This window comes from Aotus nancymaae, unplaced genomic scaffold (genome assembly GCF_030222135.1).
Source record: "Aotus nancymaae isolate 86718 unplaced genomic scaffold, 86718_ANA_hifiasm-v0.15.2.pri h1tg000020l, whole genome shotgun sequence".
Taxonomy (NCBI): domain Eukaryota; kingdom Metazoa; phylum Chordata; class Mammalia; order Primates; family Aotidae; genus Aotus; species Aotus nancymaae.
The window spans coordinates 43,646,865-43,668,083 of NW_026988432.1; the positions used below are offsets into that span (position 1 = coordinate 43,646,865).

Consider the following 21,219-nt stretch of genomic DNA (forward strand, 5'->3'; position numbering starts at 1 on the left):
TTGACCCCTATGTTTTCTGAGCACTTCTTGTCTGGCTTTGGTAATAAGGGTTTTATAATCTCAAGATTGAATTATAGAGTGCTTCTTTATTTTCTGTTCTCCAAAAAGTTAATATATTTTTATAATTTTTTTTCTGGAATATTTGGCTAAAATTACCTCTTTAATTTGGGAGAATATAATAAGTTATTGATACAAAATATGTACTGGTTTTAGTACTACTCAAGCTTTCTGATTATCCTCAATTCACTATTGCTTAGCAAGTTATAATTTTTTCTTTTAAAAATCTATCTGGTTAAATATTAAATGTATTGGTACAGTACTGTTAATAGTCTTTATTTTTATATCTATAGGCAGTTGTTTCTTTTTTACATTCATAATATTGTATTTGTTTCTTCTGGTTCTCCTCTGTTTAGTATTGTCAATCTTGCCAGAGGTAATTTCTTTGTGTTAACCTTTTCAAATTGGTAATATCAAAACTTTGGGATTATGTCTGGGTTTTTGTGTTATTTTCCTTTCTATTTTATTAATTTTGGATATTATTACCTTCCTTCTCTTCCTTCTCCTTTCTTTGTGTTTGCTCTCCCACACATTTTAAATTTGGATGCTTAGATTCCTAGTTTTCAGCCATTTTTCTTTTTTAATATAGTTATCTCAAGCTATAAGTTTCCCTTGAAATAACACAGAGATAATATAAAGGATTGGAGGATCAAATCAAATCAGACTCATATAAAGTGTATCTTTGCTAAAGATTTTAAGGCTATAGGAAATTCTCAGGTACAGTTGAAGCAGGGAGACATCTGGGACCATCAGAACAGCTTTCCAGGTCCTGTCTTACCTGGTTGGAAGTGCTCTGCTCCAGATTAAAGAATAATGCATTTAAGCATGTATGCACAGCCATGCAACTCATTCAGAAGACTGCTCTCTAGTCATGAAACAGCTTCATTTTTTATTAAGGTAGTTTTATATTTAACATATTGTTTTTCAGGGAGCCATATCCCATAAACACATAGGTTCAGGTTTGTTTATGATTATAATTCAAAGGGCCAAAAACATCCTGCTAAAAGCTTTCTGTGGATAAGAATTCTCCAGTTAACAAATGCCATTAGTATGTTTGCCAGAATATCTGTTATTAGCATGTTTGCTAGGGGATTTGACCTGGTCACCTGTTTCCTTTCTTTGGGGGCCTACCCTTTACTCCTCATGGGAAAGTATGGATTATAGACCTGCTATAACTTTTAGGTTTAATTGGGTTTTGATTTGTTTTTGACTCATGTATTAGATCTATGAAATATTTTGGTTAAGAGTTTAATATCTATAAGATCTGCCTCATAGATTATGTGACTGAGATCCACTATACATTTTTATTAATTTTCATCCTTTCAATCTTTATTAGATTGAGAGAAATCTGTTAATTTACCTACTTCTGGTAGATTTTTCTGTTTGTTCTTTCATCCTCTCAAATTTGTTCCCATGTAATTAGGTGCATAAAGGTTTTGAACTGTAATGCTATTTTTTATGTAGTAGTCTTTAGTATTATGAGATATTCAAACTTGCTCTACTTAATTTTCTCTGATCAGAATTCTATGTTAGCAGATATAAAGATCACAAAAATTGCTGTGTTTTCTATTTATTTGCCTAGTATATATCTGCCCATTGCTTAATTTAAAGCTTTCTGAATCACTTTGTGTGCTGTATACAACATATTGTTAGAGTTCACTTTATTTTACTATTGATGATTTTAACCCATTTACAATTACAAACAAGATTCACAAAGTCTCATTTTCATTACATTTTATATTTAAATATGTTTATACATATGTATTATATAGATTATTTACTGTCCTTTTTAACATGTAGAAAATTTATGTTACTAATACCTTACTTCTCTCTCTTTTAGATAACGTGTATTGGATCTTTATTATGAGCAATACTAAAATCAGTTAAGAAGCTTTTCTTGCCTTTGCATTATATCTTCCTGTAATTTAATTAAGGGATATTATTCGATTCCTGGTTTATACTTATAATGTATTCTTATTACACTTTGCATATACTCTCCCACTCCATGCCCAACACAATATTTTTGACTAGTACTGTATCTGCATCATTAGTACTGTATCTGCTTTGTCAGAGCATATGTGCATAACCCTTCTAGTCTATTATACTTTTCTTATCCTTCCATATTAGTTAAAAAGCTAACATATTCAAGACTCACTGCCAGTATTATGCCAAATTTCTCCCATCATTTTTGTCATACTACATCTACTTTCTAGTGGATTCAGGAAGAGATCCAAGGAAATATATTCTTTTTCTTCTTTTTTGTTTTCTGAGACCCAGTCTTGCTCTGTTGCTCAGGCTGGAGTGTGGTGGCATAATCTCGGCTCATGAAACCTCCACTTCCTGGGTTCAAGAGAGTCTCCTGCCTCTTCCTCCTGAGTAGCTGGGACTACAGATGCATGCCACCATGCCCAGCTAATTTTTTTGTATTTTAGTAGAGACAGCGTTTCACTGTGTTGCCCAGGCTGGTCACGAAGTCCTGAGCTTAGGCAATCCGCTCTCCTTGGCCTCCCAAAGTGCTGGGATTACAGGCATGAGCCACCACTCCCAGCCAAGGAAATATATTCTTTCATTTCTTGAATGTTCATAGCAATTATCTCTGGCCTATATACTTGAATGGCAGTTTTATTTGGTAAATTCTTTGGCTTACATTTTTTATATAATTAATTTTTTTGTTTATGAGAGTATTTTAAATGTATTATCTAATTGTCATTTGACATCAAATCATATCAATTTTATTTTCATCTAAATATAATCAACTTAATATTCTTACCTAGATTCCAAAGGATTTTTAAAATTTTTCTTTACAGTTTAAAATTTTACTAGAGTATAAAAATTTTGGAGATATAGAAAATATGATATGCCTAATAGTAAAACATTACTGTTTTCTTTCAGGTACATTATCTTTTAACAGATATACATATATTTATAAAAATGCATTATAATTTTCAAATTTAAATTATGTAATTAACTTTTATACATTTTTGCCATTCTTAATAATTACATTTTTATTGAATAATAATACTCAATCTTCTTTATCATAATTTAAATAACCATTGTTCTATTTTGGCACATATGCTAAGTGATACTGTGTTTAGCTTTTAAAATTAAGCTACAATTCACACAGCATAAAATTTACCTTTTTAAAGTTTACAATTTAGCATTTTTAGTATAAGCATAAGTTTGTGCAGCCATTACTGCTATGTATTTCTAGAACATTCTCATATCCCCTAAAAGAAACTCGGTACCACTAGCATTCATTCCCCATTCCTCTTCTACCTATCCTCTGATAACCACAAATCTGTTTTCTTGCTGTATGGATTTGTTCACTCTAGACATTTCATATCAACAATTTTTTAAAATAGTTGGCTCTGCATGCCTTTCACCTTTTCAACTAGGATAATGTTGTCAAGGTTCATCCACATTGTAAATTGTATTCATATTTAATTCCTTTATATGAATGAATAATATTCTTCTGTATGAATGTTCCACATATTGTTTATATATTCATAAGTAGATGGAGGTTTTAGTTGTTTCTGTTTTAGGGCTATTATGAATAATGCTGCCATAAATATTTGAGTACAAGTTTTTGTACAAATATATGTTTTCATTTCCGTTGAATGTATAGTTAGGAATGGATTTGCTGGGTCATTTTGTAATTCAGTGTTTAACTTTCTTAGTAAGGCCTAATTGTTTTCCACAGAAGCAGCAATAGTTTACATTTCATATAGCAAAATATGTGGACTCCAGTTTCTCCACATCCCTACCAACAATTATTAGTTTCTTGGGTTTTTGTTTTTGTTTTTATTTTATTATTATAACCTCCTAGTGGCTGTGAAGTAACATTTCACTTATTTTTTTAATTAGTAGACTATTTAGAGTATTTTTAGGTTTATAGAAAACTAGTATGTAATACAGAGTTCTCATATACTCACTGTCTCCTACCCTGCATTCACAGTTTCCAATATTAATATCTTGCACTAGTGTTGTATATTTGTTAAAGTTGATAAATCAATATTGATACATTTGTATGAATTAAGGTCCATAGCTAATTCTTTGTATGGTACAGATCTGTGGGTTTTGGCAAATGCATAATGTTATCTCATGCTTCTCAGATTTCTTTCCAACTTAGGTTTAACAAGAAGTGTAGAGGGGTTGAAGTGAATATTTCCCTTCTCTCTATTGGTTAGGCTCTGTTAAGGTAGTTTCCTTTGAAGGTTAGTGTTAAATAGAACATTCTGGGCATATTTCAAAATGGCAATTTTTACCCTGGGAATAATTCAGAATAATTACTTTTCCCCTTCTTCTAGAGGTAGGAAGGAATATTCCTCAAAATGTACCTGTGAGAACATGGTGAGCTCCTGGAGATAAAAGTAAAAATATACTTGGCCCCGTAAGACTGACTCCCCAGAAGTTTTTAACTCTCAAAGTAGTACACACTAAGCTTCCAATAGTTAATCAATTAGATTTTACACTTTTCTACCCATTTTTGGCTCCAGCAACTTCTGCATTTGCCTGACCCTCCAGTTTTGAGGGTGTCAGTTTGCACTGTAACCTTAACTTTCTGATGGACCTAAGAAGAATTGTTTTCCATCCAGCTTTGTCTTTTAAGAAAAACTGAATGCTGACTTTCAAGATTTTTATGTATCAAAGTGTAACTGTAATTTCCAAACTGATTTTGACAAAGTCTATTTGCTTTATTCCTCTATATGAACCATTGGTTAGTTTTGTTTTTTTGGATGTTCTACATTTTTGTTGAAACTGGACATTTAAAGTAATAGTATGTGAAAAACCGTGGACATCAGATTCTTTGTCTTCTCTAGGGTTTGCTTTCCCTGCTGATTTTTGTAGTTGTTAATTTAGCAACTTTTCTGAATTAGTTCTCTGAAGCCCATAATTTTTTCCTCTGTGGCCACTGAAATCTCTCTCCAGTTGGCTTAATGGCCAATTAATGTTCGAACAGATATTTCTCTACATTTTTGGAATCAAATCTCTCAGTCTTTGCTGAGCATCTTTATGTGCATGTTGGGATACATCTTCAACATTCATCCAAGGACTTGACAACTCAGCCTTAGCCTTTTCTTTCAGCACATGCAGTCTCAAGGTCAACCAGAGGTGAGATATTAGGACTTACATGGATGTTTTTTTCTGTGCCAGATCCTCTAATGATAAAGGGCGTTGGTCATATGGATAAGAGATGAGACTGAAGTAATTGTCTATTGTACTAGTTCTTAGCTAGAATTGTGCATCACAGTAACCTGAAGAAAAATTTTAAAAAATCTACAAGTCTAGGCTCTCCCCTGAAAATTTTGATAGAGTAACTCTAGTAAATCCTGGACACGTATTTTTACAAATATTTCCCTGAAGCCAGGCATGGTGGTGCATGGCGATAGTCCCAGCTGCTTGGGAGGCTGAGGTGGAAGGATTGATTGAGCTTGGGAGTTTGAGCATAGCCTGGGCAACATAATGAGACCCCTCCTCTAACAACAACAACAAAGTCCCAGAAATCCGGATACTATTCTGGTTAAGAACCACTGAGTAGATAAGTGTAATATGTAATTTCTCTTATTTCAGAAACATAAGATATGTCTAGAAGAGCTGGAGTTTGATAGGTGCTACTTCCTTTAAATCTTTTTTCCAATAATATTAGTTTGACCTTTTCTTGATCATGCTCACAGCCTTGGAAGTAAAGTCTTGCAGGGAATAACCGGATATGTCTATAAATGACAATTCTTTAAGAATGAGGCTTTCAAAAAACTCCAAGTCTCTTCTGCTTCCTGTGATATCATAAATGTGGACCTTTACTTTTCAAGGCTTTGTTGACCTTCAGAGTCAGGGTTGGGACCAAGGAAAGTTAAAATACCACAAATGTTTGTGTTCTTACCAAGATTTATCTGTTTTTCTTGAATAGTTGCTAACACAGTTGCTGGAAGTCTTTGCTGTATTTCTGGAATTCTGAAAATGTTGATTTTGAAAATTTTGCCTTTTTTAATCTTTGTATTTATGGAGAGGTAGATTTTTCAAAGGTCCTTATTTTATCATTTTCTCTGATATCTCTTTTTAACTTTTGTCTTTTTTGGTTTTTGTTTCAAGTATTCAGAATTAGAATTTGGGGGACACAGGGTATGAACATTAGTGTGGTCTTCAATATTTATTTTATATTGTTTTCCACAAATATACCTCACATTCAACAGTGTATTAACATTGCTACAGCATATTAATTCCAGATTTTATTTGATTATTATTAGATAGCTAGTATATTAAATAGAAAATGACCTAATTCCATAGTTGCTCTAGTTAACATTTTTATTACCAAAGAATGTAAATAATTTCCATGTGTTCATTTAATAATTTAATCTTCTCTCATTTGGACCATCTGATGATGGATTGGTAATAGTTAAATATTTCAACTTATATAAATAAAATCTGAAACCTTTATATATTATTTATTTTTGTGTCATAGTGAAAATAAATGCCCATCTACCTTATGAATTTCTGTCTTGAATCAAAGAAGATAAAATTATCATTTTAATATATTGTTAAATTATTAAATCTAAATAATGTATGACTAAATGTTATATATCATGTTAATTTGTATAATTTTAATATATTTTGAAAAATTTTAAATTCTATAGTTCATCAGGAACTTACTTTAGAAAATCTGTTTCCTGACAGAGTGGTTTTGATGAGCACATGCTGTTGGAATTTTATAACTGGAATATTGTATAACAATACAGTTATCCACTAAGGCAGAAACATGAATTAGAGCATGAATTTATTTGAACCAATGTTTTTCAGGGTCTGTTTCATGTGCAACTCTTTGTAGAAACTGACTATAGGCACATCTCGTTTTGTTGCACTTCACTTCATTGCACTCTATAGATCCTGTGTTTTGTTTTGTTTGGCTTTAATTAGAGGTTTGTGGAAACCTTGCTTCCAGCAAGTCTATTGGCAGCATTTTTCTAAGAACATGTAGTAAACTTTCATGTCTCTGTGTCACATGTTAATACTTCACATGCAATATTTCTAAAACATTTTCATTATTTTTATATCTGTTATGGTGATCTGTGATCAGTGGTCTTTGTTGTTACTATTGTAATTTTTTTCATGTAACATGAACTACACACATATGACAGCTAACTTAATTGATAAATGTTGCATGTGTACTGACTGTTTCCCCCAATCTCTTTCTCTCTCCTGTACCCTCTTTGTACCCTGCGACACAACATATTGTACTTAGGCTATTAATAACCTTACAATGCCCTCTAAGAGTTCAAGTGAAAGGAAGAATTATGTGTCTCTCACTTTAAATCAAAAGCTTGAAATGATTAAGCTTAGTTAGAAAGGCATGTTGAAAGCTGAGACAGACTGAAAGAATAGTCTCTTGTGCCGAGCTGTTAGCCAAGTTGTGAATGCAAAGGAAAAGTTCTTGAAGGAAATTAAAAGTGCTACTCCAGTGAACACATGAATGATAAAGCAAGCAAAACAGCCTTATTGCTGATATGGAGAGAGTTTATGTGGTCTGGATAGAAGATCAAATCAGACACAACATTCCATTGAACAAAAGCTTAATCAAGAGCAAGGCCCTAACTCTATTCAATTCTATAAAAGCTAAGAGAGGTGAAAAGGCTGCAGAAGAAAAGGTGAAAGCTGGCAGAGATTGGTTCATGAAATCTAAGGAAAGATGTCATCTCCATAGCATAAAAGTGCAGGGTGAAGCAGCAAATGCTGATCAGAAGCTGCAGCAAGTTATCCAGAAAATCAGGCTAAGCTAATTGATGAAGGTGGACATGCTAAACAATAGATTTTCAATGTAGACAAAACAGCCTTATATCAGAAGAAGATGCCATCTAGGACTTTCATAGCTAGGGAGGAAAAGTAAATGCCTGGTTTCAAAGCTTGAGCGGACAAGCTGAGTCTTTCGTTAGAAACTAATGCAACTGGTGACATTATGTTGAAGTTAATGCTCACTTACCATTCCAAAAATCCTAGGGCCCTCAAGAATTATGTTAAATCTCCTCTGCCTGTGTGCTATAAATGAACCAATAAAGCCTAAATGATGGTTCATCTGTAGCATGGTATACTGAATGTTTTAAGCCCACTGTTGAGAACTACTGCTCAGAAAAGGAAATAAATTCCTTTAAAATATTACTTCCAGTGACAACATACACATCCAAGAGCTCAAATGGAGAAGTATAAGGGGATTAACATTTTCATACCTGCTAACACAATATCCACTCTCTAGGCTATGGATCAAGGAGTAATTTTAACTTTCAAGTTTTATTAGTTAAGAAATGCATTTTGTAAAGCTATATCTACTGTAGATAGTGACTCCTCTGATGGATCTGGGCACAATAAATAAAAATCCTTTGGGAAAGTGTATACCATTGAGAATATTCATGATTCATGAGAGGAGGTCAAAATATCATTAACAGGAATTTGGAATAAGTTGATTTCAGCCCTCCTGGATGACTTTGAGGGGTTCTAGACTTCAGTGGAGGAAGTAACTGAAGATGTGGTAGAAAGTGCAAGAGAACTGGAATTTGAAGTGGAGCCTGAAGATGCAGCTGAAGGGCTGTAATCTCATGATGAAACATTCATGGATGAGAAGTTGCTTCTTGGGAATGAGCAAAGAAAGTGGTTTCCTGAGATGAACTCTATTCCTGATGAAGATACTGTAGATATTGAAATGACAACAAAAGATTTGGAATACTAGATAAACGTAATTGATAAATTAACAATAGGTTTTGAGAGGATTGGCTTCCATTTTGAAAGAAGTTCTACTGTGCATAATATGCTATCAAACAGCATCACATGCTACAAAGAAATCTTTTGTAGAAAGAAGACTTAATCCATGAGGGAAACTTTTTTGTCCTACTTTGAGAAATTGCCACAGACACCCCAACCTTCGGCAACCAATACCTTGATCAGTCCACAGCCATCAACATTGAGGCAAGACTCTCCACCAGTAAAAAGGTTATGACTTGCTGAAGGCTCAGATGATCATTAACTTTTTAAAACTGAAATATTTTTAATTAAAGAATCTTTTTAATATTTAGACATAAATAATACTTAGACAATGTTTATAAATATTGTTTTAGATATAATATCACACTCTTAATAGATTACGGTATAGTATAAACATAACTTTTCTATGCTTTTGGAAACCAAACACTCTGTATGACTTTATTGCAGTTGTCTGGAACTGAACTTACAATATCTCTGAGGTACACTTGTATTCTTAATGTGGTCATTATTTCACTCTAATGTGTTCCCTCATTCCTCCAGTTACTGTAGTTTTCATTCAGTAAATAGGTATGAACACTTACTATATCTGGGATTCTTTGCTACTTGCCAAAAATACAGTGGCTAAAAATAGATGTGCTCCCTGCCCTCATGAAACTGGTGTGTTGAAAGAGAGAGACATCATAATTTATCTTGGTAATTTAGGAAAACCATTATGAATGTTGAACTTTGGGATATTCTGTTTCTGCATTTCATATGATGATTTTTTATTAGCACAAATCTCAGTTTTATAATTATAAATTGTAGATTTTCTAGTTTAAATCTAAAATTTTTTAAATTTCTTTGATATATCTAAAATATTTATATAATTATCTGATAGCTTTTTTAAAATGTTTAGTTTTTGTGGATATCATATCTTGGAATATAATTTATTTTCATATGTCTGTTTTTGTATAGAGAAGAACCTGTTTCTTTTCTCTTCATTGATTTACACATTTATTTCTTGTTATAGTCTTTGAAATATATCCTTAGAATACTAGACATATTCAGATATTTAAAGGACAAGGCCATCTCTCCACTACAAACATATCCACATATTTGCCATAATTTTTAGATTTTTTTGATATTGTTATTCATTTTTAAAATTTAAAAATAATTGAGTTCTTTATATGTTATTAAACTGGGAAAAAATACTTTTGTAATGTTTATCTAGCTTCCTAATGTGAACTATAATTTACATTCTTGTTTGTTTAAACATTTTTTATGTTCTAGTAATATTTTATACTACTACAATCTTTTTAAAACCTAGATAATAATTATTAAATATGTTCCTATGTAGGTTATAGTTTTGTGACTATAATGAAATGTCTTTTGGATATATTTTTATGTCATTGGTGTTGGCAATGCTATCTTTTATAAAAATCATGACATTATTTATGTGTCATATATGTAAACTCTCTTTAATCATTTTGGATTTGTACTGGGGATTCTCTAGAGATGCAGTTATGCCATGTGTAAATAATTGCATTTATCTCTCTTCATATACTGTATTTTTTAGATAAACTGTGCTATGTCACAAGGCTAATCTTACCGTACTGTTGGATTTTTAAAATCCATGTATAACACAACACTGGAAATTAGATTAAATATTCATTTACATTCTCTTGAACATTAAACAGAGAAATGATGTAGAAATCTTCTATTAAAATTGTGAATCTATTTATCATCCCAGAATGTCACCCAAAATGACTTCCCATTTTCGTTGTGAGTGTTTTCTATCATACAACCTTGCAGAGAAACACCATCCAAACTTTGTCTTTCTCTTCTACTTATCTGTTTAGCCCTTTCTTATGTAATTTAGCCTATGTGTCTTTATTCTGATTCTTATTTCCTTCCCTTACCCTTACTAGTGCAATATAGGGCAGAATATTCGACTCAAGAAGCAAATATTTTATTTTATTGTATTTTACCTTTTATAGGTTTAACATGTCAGGAAGTAAAGGCTCTCAGAGAGAAGACATGGTCAAGGACAAATGAAGGTATCCAGAAACTATTACATATAATTTTCATCTCTTTTTTCTGTCACATATTAATTTTCTTTCCAAAAAAATTGTAAGCATGAAAATAACTTTAGGCATTCTTGTGTTCTTCCTAATTGTTCTATTAATGAGTATAATCTTAACACTTCTTCAAAAAAATACTAATCTATTGGTAGTGTCTGTTACATACTCCATTTCCTGTATTCCCTTTTTCATTTTGAATAATGCATACTTATAGAAGAGTGTACAAACTTAGTATGTGTTTTTTTCATAAATGATTATGAGGAAACATCTGTGTCACCTTCACTCACTTCACACATAGACCTGCCCGGCATTTCAGAAACTCTCCCTGTACTCTCCTGAACAATATTTTATGCCATCCAATACCTGGACTTTTGTGGTGCTAATTTGCTTTTCTTTTAATTTTAACTTTAGTGTTCCATATGTATGCATTCCTAAAGATATAATTTAATTTTGCATGCTTGTTAATTGAAATTAAACTGAGTTAATATATGTTGGTTGATGCCTTTGTTCAACATTACTTCTTCCTTGTTGTTACTTTTTTGCTCAGTGTTATTTGTGGCTTTCATCCATTTTGCTGTACCATTGTACAATACCATTCGTTATTATTATTATTATTATTTGCTATTTTGAATAATGCTCCTAGAAATATCCTTGTACGTATATGGTTTGTGAGTTTCTCTAAGGCATACCTATCAGCAGAACTGGTAAGTACATGGTGTGTCTATCATCGACATTATTTGATGATGCCAAATTATTTTCCAAAGTAATTACATGAATTTATAGTGACATAACAGTGTAGGAATGTTTCAGTTGCTCCATTTTCTTGCTACCACTTGACATTATTAAACTTTTAAAGTATTTACAATCCCCATACTATGTAACAATGTCTTATTGTGGTTTTAATTTAAATTTCCCTGGTTATTATTGATGTTGAAATTTTTTTCATGTGCTTTTGAACATTTTGAGTTCTACTTTTGCAAATTGACTATATCTTTTTTCTAATTTTCTGAGTCATTTGCCTTTTTCACATTGATTTTTAGGAGTTTCTCATGTAATATGAATACTAATTCTGAGTTAAAATAAAACTCAGAAATTTTGTAGGATTTGTATTTTTTTTTGAAGATTTTTTTGATGAACATTGATACTTTGAAAGCTCTAAAAAGTCTTGCAGTGAAAAAACCTTCTCAAGTAATATGCTATTTGAGTATAGAACTGCATCTTTCCATACTTATAAGAATCTCTTGAAATTATATATTGTAAACAGGATTTGAAGAGTGCTAGTGTAGTTGAAAGACTGGAACTAGAAACAAAGTTTAAATTTTAGTTCTATCAGTTGCTAACTTTGTGAACCTGGTTTGGTTCACTACCTTTCTGGGCCACATTTTACTCATGTGTAAAGTGAAAATTAATATGTGTTATTGTAAAGATTAAGTATCATAGCATAATAAATTAACATGTTAAAGTTAACTGTCATGTATATGTTCAGTAAATATTAGTCATTCTCACTTTTATTTGAGATTTTTTTCATCCTCACTGGTTTGATACATTATGGTAAATTTACACTACAAGATACCATTGAAACTGATGTTTTATGTAATGTAATATAATTCTAGTTGTATAATTTACCATTATTTTATAAACTTCTGAGAAATAAAAAAACTACCAATTAAATGATTAAACATACCAACCTTGAATTTTAAGGTGAATCCTGATGTGACTGGTCTTAGTGTGTGAAAAAATATTTTTCTAACAACTTGAAATACAAAGTTGAATTTGAAATATGGTTTGAAATAGATATGAAATCACTCTGTCCTGAGAATGAAAGAAATGTATGTATATATGGTCTCTTTATATATATTTCATATATATGCACATATACATACATATATACATATGAAATATTCCCATAGGTATAAAGTATTTGGAAGTACACACAAGCAAATTATAACATTGGTTGCCTGCTGACAACTAATCTTGAGTTGTGATGTCTACCTTTTTTTATGTTTGATAACTTTGACTCTGTACTCATTATTGGTTTAGATAAATTATTCATGGGAAGACCACGATGCTTCCCATTGGATTACTATGGGGGCAAGAATGGCATGGTAACTTTTCAGGTGATTGATGGATTAGTTTTCTTTTACACTTTCAAATTAATTTTAACACAGTTCTATAGTGTATGAAATTTTGTTGATTTTTATTTTATTTGCACTTAATATTTCCAGTTTTATTTACTTTGTTTTTTAGAGAGAGGTTCTTGCTTTGTTGCTAGGGTGGACTGCAGTGACACAGTCATGGCTTACTGCAGCTTTGAACTCCTGGGCTCAAGTGATTATTCTGCCTCAGCCTCTGGAGTAACTAGGACTACAGGTGCATGCCATCATGCCCAGCTTTCCAATTTTGTTTTATTTTTTAAATTCTAATTTTTAGAGACTGTGCATTAGGTTTATGTGCTATTATAATTCTGATTCTTTCATGTCAGTATCTAACTTACACATGAATTTGATTGTGGAAACTTTATTCTTTTAATACTCTGAACATTCCACAAAAGGGCTACATTGCAAACTCCCCAAGTCACTGGTTGGGGTACTGAATGTAGGGATTGGAGTCATCAAGACTCAGGAAAGTTGTGGGAACATCTGTTTGAAGATTAGAGTAAAACTAAAGTTCAAAGATAATACTGAGGTCTTAATTATGGGAAAACCTCACATCGTCATCACAGAGTCTGAAGGAAGTGATTAGAGAAGGGGACTGAAGTTGTGGTTACAATGCCAAAAGCTCAGCAGCTTGGAAAATAGGACATTTGCCTCCAGTGCTCTATTGGAAACAGGCCCCTATGGGTTGGGCTGGCTGATATATCAGGAAGATTTTTTTTTTACAGTTTTAGAATTATTTATTTCTGGCCAGGCATGGTGGCTCATGCATGTAATCCCAGCACTTTCAGAGGCTGAAGCAGGTGGATCGCCTGAGGTCGGGAGTTCTAGACCAGTCTAGCCAACATGGCAAAACCCCATCTCTACTAACAATACAAAAATTAGCTGGGCATGGTGGTGCATTCCTGTAATCCCAGCTACCTGGGAGGCTGAGGCAGGAGAATCACTTGAACCCAGGAAGCAGAGGTTGCAGTGAGATGGGATCCTGCCATTGCACTCCAGCCTGGTGACAAAGCAAGACTTCATTAAAAAAATAATAATAATAAAAAATAAAGATTTCTTTCTTTCTTATGTTTCCCTTTAATGTCTTAGTACACACATATATATTTTCACTTTTACTAGTATTTTAAATGTTGTTTATTTACAGCTAAACATTTAAATTCTAAATGTATTTCTGTTTTGAATACATTAACATTTGTTTACAAAGTGTTTGCTTTTTAATATGTATTTTTTTATTACATGGAATTCTTCCTTGACACATTTGTTTTTTGGAATGTACATTGAATTTCCAAATACTTTTGAATTGACTTTATATGACAAATTTCTAACTGTACAGTAGATTAATTATATACTGCAGCTAGTTTCTACTTACTAATTTTTTTTATTATATTGTCTAAGATACCTACTTTTATTACCTTTAAAATGATATAATCTGTATCTTTTGGTGATTCATAATATGTATATCAATATTACCTTCTTGTATTCATCACATCCTGTATATGATTTTGTTATTCCGAACTGCATATGCCACAGATATATGACAGCGACTTAAATTCTTTCCTTATATTTTTTCTCTAAATTTCTTTTTATGTTAAAAAATAAGATATTTTTCTAATATGATGTTCTGTTTTGTTATGCACATATCAATTTTTGTTATTATCTATAACTTTAATTATAAACTAATAACTCAGTGCTGTTCAGCTTAAGTTCTAGGTTTGCTCATATTTTGTCACATCGTTTTCTTTTTCAGAAAATAATTGTATACATTTTATTTATATTTTTTCTATATTTTATAATTGGCTATTTTTGGATAAATGTAGTCATTTATATATTACAATAGGTATTTGATTACCACTATATTTTATCATTTTCATATTTTTTGAACAATTACCTATTACTGAATATTTTTGCTATAAACTTACTTTTGCCCTATTTTATGCTTTAGTGAGCTTTGACATATAAATGTTCTGTCTGTAATTGTTAGTGTATATTAACATAAGTTATTCTGCAAGCATATAAACCTTATATTTATGTATGTATGTGTGTATGTATTTATAATATATAAAAATATTTTAATGATTTTAGAGTAAAACAATATTTTTTATTTTATAACATACATAGAAGAAAATGTCATCTTAAATGTATAATTTAATGTATTTTGATAAGTGTATACATAAATGTAACTACCATGCCATTTAGGTTAGAAAAAATTTCCATCACTCCTGAAAGTTTCTCACCTACCATAGGCAACTGTTGTTTTGATTTTTATCACCATAGCTTAGTTTTATCTTTTTCTTGGACCTTGTAATAAGGAAATTAAATGTTTCAAGTATGTTTTATCTGACTTTGTTTGCTCAATATATTTTTAAGATTCACTAATGTTACTTTATGTATTTGCAGCTCATTCTTTTCCACTGGTTCACATTATGTTATTGCATAACTACACAGTATTTATTTAAATCTGTTTTTCTGCTGATGGACATTTAGGTTGTTTCCAGATTTCACTGTTATAAATAAAGCTATAGGAATGGTCTGGGATAATATTTTTGTGGACATATGCTTCTATTTCTGTTTGTTAAAAGCTTAGGACTGGAGTTGCTACATTGTAGTGTAGATATATTTAGCTTTATAAGAAAATGTCAAATAAATGATAATATATACTTCTGTTTTAGAATTTTGAAACACTTCCTCAGAGATCGTAAAATAAAATAAAACATTTCCCCCCCTCTACATTTTCTCTTTCTAAAAACAACAGTTTCTTAATTTAGCAATTATTAATCCTATATAATGATATGTATATCTATATTATTAGATATGTATATATATATTATGTAGGATTTATAATTATAAATAATTTATAATTTTTATAATTATAAATAAATCTTACATATCATTATAGTTAACATAGTAAAGATATATAATAGTATATATATATACAGGTATCTCATTTTAAAAAAAGGATGACAAAGCTTACACACAAGTCTCTGCCTTGCTAATTTTCACATAGTATATCTTGGATACATTCTATATCAACACATAATGATTTATCTGTTTGCTTTAAACAGCCTCATGTCATTTTGAATATCTTCTAATGATGAAAGAGTCAAACCAATTGAAGAGCATAGAGAAAATATCTGAGGATAATCTACTGTGGATTTTGATTAATATTTATATCATAGTTTTTTTCTTTTAAGGAGAGTACTTCTCTAACATAGTTTTATACATGATGGTGCTTATTTAAAAATTTTCTGTGATATTAACTACTCACTAAAATATGTATTTTTTCCTTTTAAAAGGCAATGTCACATCTCAAAGTTTGGTTCTATATGGAGCCTCTAAGGAGACCAGTGAAAGTTTTCATGAAAGTAAAATGACAAATACTGAAGGTGAGGACTGAATGTAAATCATATAGTAAACTATATAAGCTGTATTAATATTCCCTCATTAGTTTATGATGTCAATACTATTTTTCTATTGAAATAAATCCTATATATCATAATAGTTAACATAGTAAAGATATACAGTAGTAAAGGTATAATGTATTATATTGTATTAATAGTATATTATTAATGTACAATCTGGGTTTATGAATTATATAATTTCAGAAATGTATGAGTTTTAAAATAAATTTTTAATCACTCAAGCTCTGATTGGCCTGTTCTAGACAGAACATTTCCAGTTCATTGAAGACATGTTTCTTAGAAGAAAAAGAAAGAAGACAAATGTTTTGGGGATGTATTTTTCATTTTTCTATAATTATTTTCTTTTATTATTTTTAAATTCCACGGTACATGTGTAGGATATGCAGGTTTGTTACATAGGTAAACACATGCCATGGTGGTTTGCTGGACTTATCAACCCATCACCTAGGTATTAAGCCCAACATGCATTAGCTCTTTTTCGTAATGCTTTTCCCAACCCTGCCCTCTCTGATAAGACCCAGTAAGTGTTCGTCCCCTCCCTGTGTTCATGTGTTCTCATTGTTCATATCTCACTTATAAGCGAGAACATACGGTGTTTTGTTTTCTGTTCCTGTGTTAGTTTGCTGAAGATAATGGCTTCCAGCTTCATCCATGTCCCTGCAAAGGGCATGATCTTGTTCCTTTTTATGGCTGCATAATATTCCATGATGTATGTGTACCACATTTTTTTAGGTGTATAATTGATGGGCATTTGGGTTGATTCCAAGTCTTTGCTATTGTGAATAGTGCTGTTATGAACACAACACATGTATGTATCTTTTTAATAGAATAATTTATGCTCCTTAGGGTGTATGCCCAGTAATGGGATTGCAGGGTCAAAGGGTATTTCTGGTTCTCAATTTTTGAGGAATCACCACACTGTCTTCCACAGTGGTTGAACTAATTTACACTCTCACCAACAGTGTAAAAGTGTTATTTCTCTGCAACCTCACCAGCATCTGTTGTTTCTTGACTTTTTAATAATTGGCATTTTGACTGGCATGAGGTGGTATCTCATTGTGGTTTTGATTTGCATTTCTCTAATGTTCAGTAATATATGTTTGTTGGCCACATATATGTCTTTTTTGTGAGAAGTGTTTGTTCATATCCTTTGCCCATTTTGTTAATGTGATTGTTATTTTTTCTTGTAAATTGCCTTAAGTTCCTTATAGATTCTGGATATTAGACCTTTGTCAGATGAATAGATTGCAAAAATTTTCTCCCATTCTATAGGTTGCCTGTTCGCTCTGATGATGGTTTCTTTTGTGGTGCAGAAGCTTTGTAGTTTAATTAGATCCCATTTGTCAATTTTTGTTGCAATTGCTTTTGGCAATTTCATTATAAAGTCTTTCCCCGTGCCTGTGTCCTGAAATTGTATTGTCTAGATTTTCTTCTGGGTTTTTATAGTTTTGGGGTTTACATTTAAGTCTTTAATTAATCTTGAGTTAATTTGCGTATGAGGTGTAAGGAAAGGGTCCAGTTTCAATTTTCTGCATATGGTTAGCCAGTTCTCCCAGCATCATTTATTAATTGGGGAATCATTTCCCCATTGATTGTTTTTGTCATGTTTGTTGAAGATCAGATGGTTTTAGATGTGTGGTTTTATTTCTGAGTTCTCTATTCTGTTCCATTGGTCTATGTGCCTATTTTTATACCAGTACCATGCTGTTTTGGTTGCTGTAGACTTATAGTATAGTTTGGAGTTAGGTAGCGTGATACCTCCAGGTTTGTTTTATTTTTTGCTTAGGATTGTCTTGGCTGTGTGAGCTCTTTTTTGGTTCCATGTTAATTTTAAAAGTTTTTTTTTCTAATTCTGTGAAGAATGTCAATGGTAGTTTAATGAGAATAGCATTGAATCTATAAGTTGCTTTGGGCAGTGTGGTTATTTTCACAATATTGATTCTTCCTATCCATGAGCATGAGATCTTTTTCCATCTGCTTGTATCCTCTCTAATATCCTTGAGCAGTGGCTTGTAGTTCTCCTTGAATAGGTCCTTCACTTACCTTGTCAACTGTTTTCCTAGGTATTTTATTCTCTTTGTGGCAGTTGCAAATGGGAGTTCATTCATGATTTGGCTCTCTGCTTGTCTGTTGTTGGTGTATAGGAATGCCTGTGGTTTCTACACATTGATGTTGTATCCTAAGACTTTGCTAAAGTTGTTTATCAGCTTAGGAAGCTTTTGAGCTGAAATGATGGGGTTTTCTAGATATAGGATTATGTCATCCTCAAAGAAAGACAATTTGTCTTCCTTTTTTCCAATTTGAATCCACTTTTTTTTTCCCTTACTTGGTAGCCCTGGCCAGAACTTCCAGGTTTTGGTATCAGGAGGATGCTGTCCTCATAAAATGAGTTAGGGATGAGTCCCTCCTTTTCTGTTTGGAATAGTTTCAGAAGATATGGTACCAGCTCCTCTTTGTACCTCGGGTAGAATTCATCTATAAATCCATCTGGATCTGGGCCTCTTTTTGGTTGGTAGGCTATTTATTACTGCCTCAATTTCAGAACTTGTTATTGGTCTATTTAGGGATTCAAATTCTCCCTGGTTCAGTCTTAGGAGGGTGTATGTGTCCAGGAATTTATCCATTTCTTGTAGATTTTCCAGCTTATTTGCATAGAGGTGTTTATAGTATTCTCTGATGGTTGTTTGTATTTCTGTAGGATCAGTGGTGGTAACCCCCTTATCGTTTCTGATTGTGTTTATTTGAATCTTCTCTCTCTCTCTCTTTTTTAAATTAGTCTCACTAGCAGTCTATCTATTTTATTGAGTTTTTTTTTTTAAGAAAAAAACAGCTGCTGGATTTGTTGATTTTTCTTTGTTTTGGTGTTTTTTTGTGTTTATCTCCTTCAGTTCCACTCTAAGCTTGGTTATTTCTAGTCTTCTGCTAGCTCAGGAGTTTGTTTGCCCTTTGTTCTCTAGTTCGTTTAGTTGTGATGTTAGGGTGTTGATTTGAGATCTTTCTAGCTTTTCGATATGGGCATTTAGTGCTATAAATTTCCACTTAACACTTCTTTAGCTGCATCCCAGAGATTCTGATATTTTGTCACTCTATTCTTATTGGTGTCAAAGAACTTCTTGATTTCTGTCTTAGTTTCATTATTTACCCAGGAGGCATTCAGGAACAGGTTGTTCAATTTCCATGTAGTTGTGTGATTTTGAGTGGGCTTTTTAATCTTGAGTTCTAATTTGATTGCACTGTGGTCTGAGAGAGTGTTTGTTATTATTTCAGTTATTTTGCATTTGCTGAGAAGTGTTTTACTTGCAATTATGTAATCAATTTTAGAGTAAGTACCACATGGCACTGAGAAAAATGTATATTTTGTTGTTTTTGGGTGGAGAGTGTTGTGCATATCTATCAGGTCCACTTGGTCTAGAGCTGAGTTCAAGTCCTGAATATCTTTGTTGATTTTCTGTCTCAATGATCTGTCTAATACTGACAATGGGGTATTAAAGTCTCCCTCTATTATTGTATGGGGGTCTAAGTCTCTTTGTAGGCCTCTAAGAACTTGTTTTAAAATCTCAATGCTCCTGTATTGGATGCATATATATTTAGGATAGTTAGCTCTTCTTGTTGAATTGAACCTTTAACATTATATAATGGCCTTCTTTGCCTTTTTTGACCTTTGTTGGTTTAAAGTCTATTTTTCCAGGAACTAGGATTGCAACCTCTGCTTTTCTTCTGCTTTCAATTTTTTTTGGTAAAATTTCCTCCATCCCTTTATTTTGAGTCTATGTGTGTCTTTGCATGTGAGATGTGTCTCTTGAATACAGCACACTGATGGGTCCTGTCTTTGTATCCACCTTGCCATTCTGTGTCTTTTAATTGGGGCATTTAGCCCATTTACATTTAAGGTTAATATTATGTATGAATTAGATCCTGTCATCATGACATAGGCTGGTTAATTTTGTAGACTTGTTAATGTAGTTGCTTCATAGAGTTGTTGGTCTGTGTACTTCAGTGTGTTTTTGTAGTGGATGGTAATGGTTTTTCCTATGTATGTTTAGTGCTTCCTTTAGGAGCTCTTGCAAGGTAGACCTGGTGTTCACAAAATCCCTCAGCCATTGCTTGTCTAAAAAATATTTTATTTCTCCTTCACTTATGAAGCTTAGTTTGGCCTGATATGAAAGTCTGGGTTGGAATTTCTTTTAAGAATGTTGAATATTGTCCCCCAATCTCTTCTGGCTTGTAGGGTTTCCACTGAGAAGTACAGTTAGCCTGATGGGCTTCCCTTTGTAGACAACCTAGCCTTTCTCTGTGGCTGCTCTTAACATTTTTTTCTTCATTTTGACGTTGGAGAATCTGATGATTATGTGTCTTGGGGGTAACTCTTTTCATGGAGTATCTTACTGGAGTTCTCTGGATTTCCTGAATTTGAAAATTGGCCTGTCTTTCTAGGTTGGGGAAGTTCTCTTGGATGGTGTCCTGAAGTGTGTTTTCCAACTTGGTTCCATTCTCCCCATGTCTTTCAGGGGCTCCAATCAGTCATAGACTCAGTCTTTTTACATAGTTCCATAGTTCTCAGAGGTTTTGTTTATTGTTGTTTCATTTTTAAAAAATTTAATCTTGTTTGCCTGCCTTATTTCTGCAAGATAGTCTTCAAGCTCTGATATTCTCTCTTCTGCTTGGTCGATTCAGCTATTGATTCTTATGTTTGCATCATGAAGTTCCCGTGCTGTGTTTTTCAGCTCTATCAGGTCATTTATATTCCTCTCTAAACTGGTTATTCTAGTTAACAGCTCCTGT

General features: G+C 32.3%; 1 protein-coding gene across 3 annotated transcripts in view; it reads left to right on the top strand.

The window, feature by feature from the left end:
- Nucleotides 1–21,219, top strand: part of CCDC178 (coiled-coil domain containing 178) — a 559,051-nt gene that overhangs the window by 106,703 nt on the left and 431,129 nt on the right. For all 3 annotated transcript variants that reach the window (XM_064378981.1, XM_021670019.2, XM_064378982.1), the window contains exons 4-5: nucleotides 10,779–10,838; nucleotides 16,312–16,401. In XM_064378981.1, coding sequence (XP_064235051.1) covers nucleotides 10,779–10,838; nucleotides 16,312–16,401 — 150 coding nt within the window. The remainder of the gene's footprint in view (nucleotides 1–10,778; nucleotides 10,839–16,311; nucleotides 16,402–21,219) is intronic.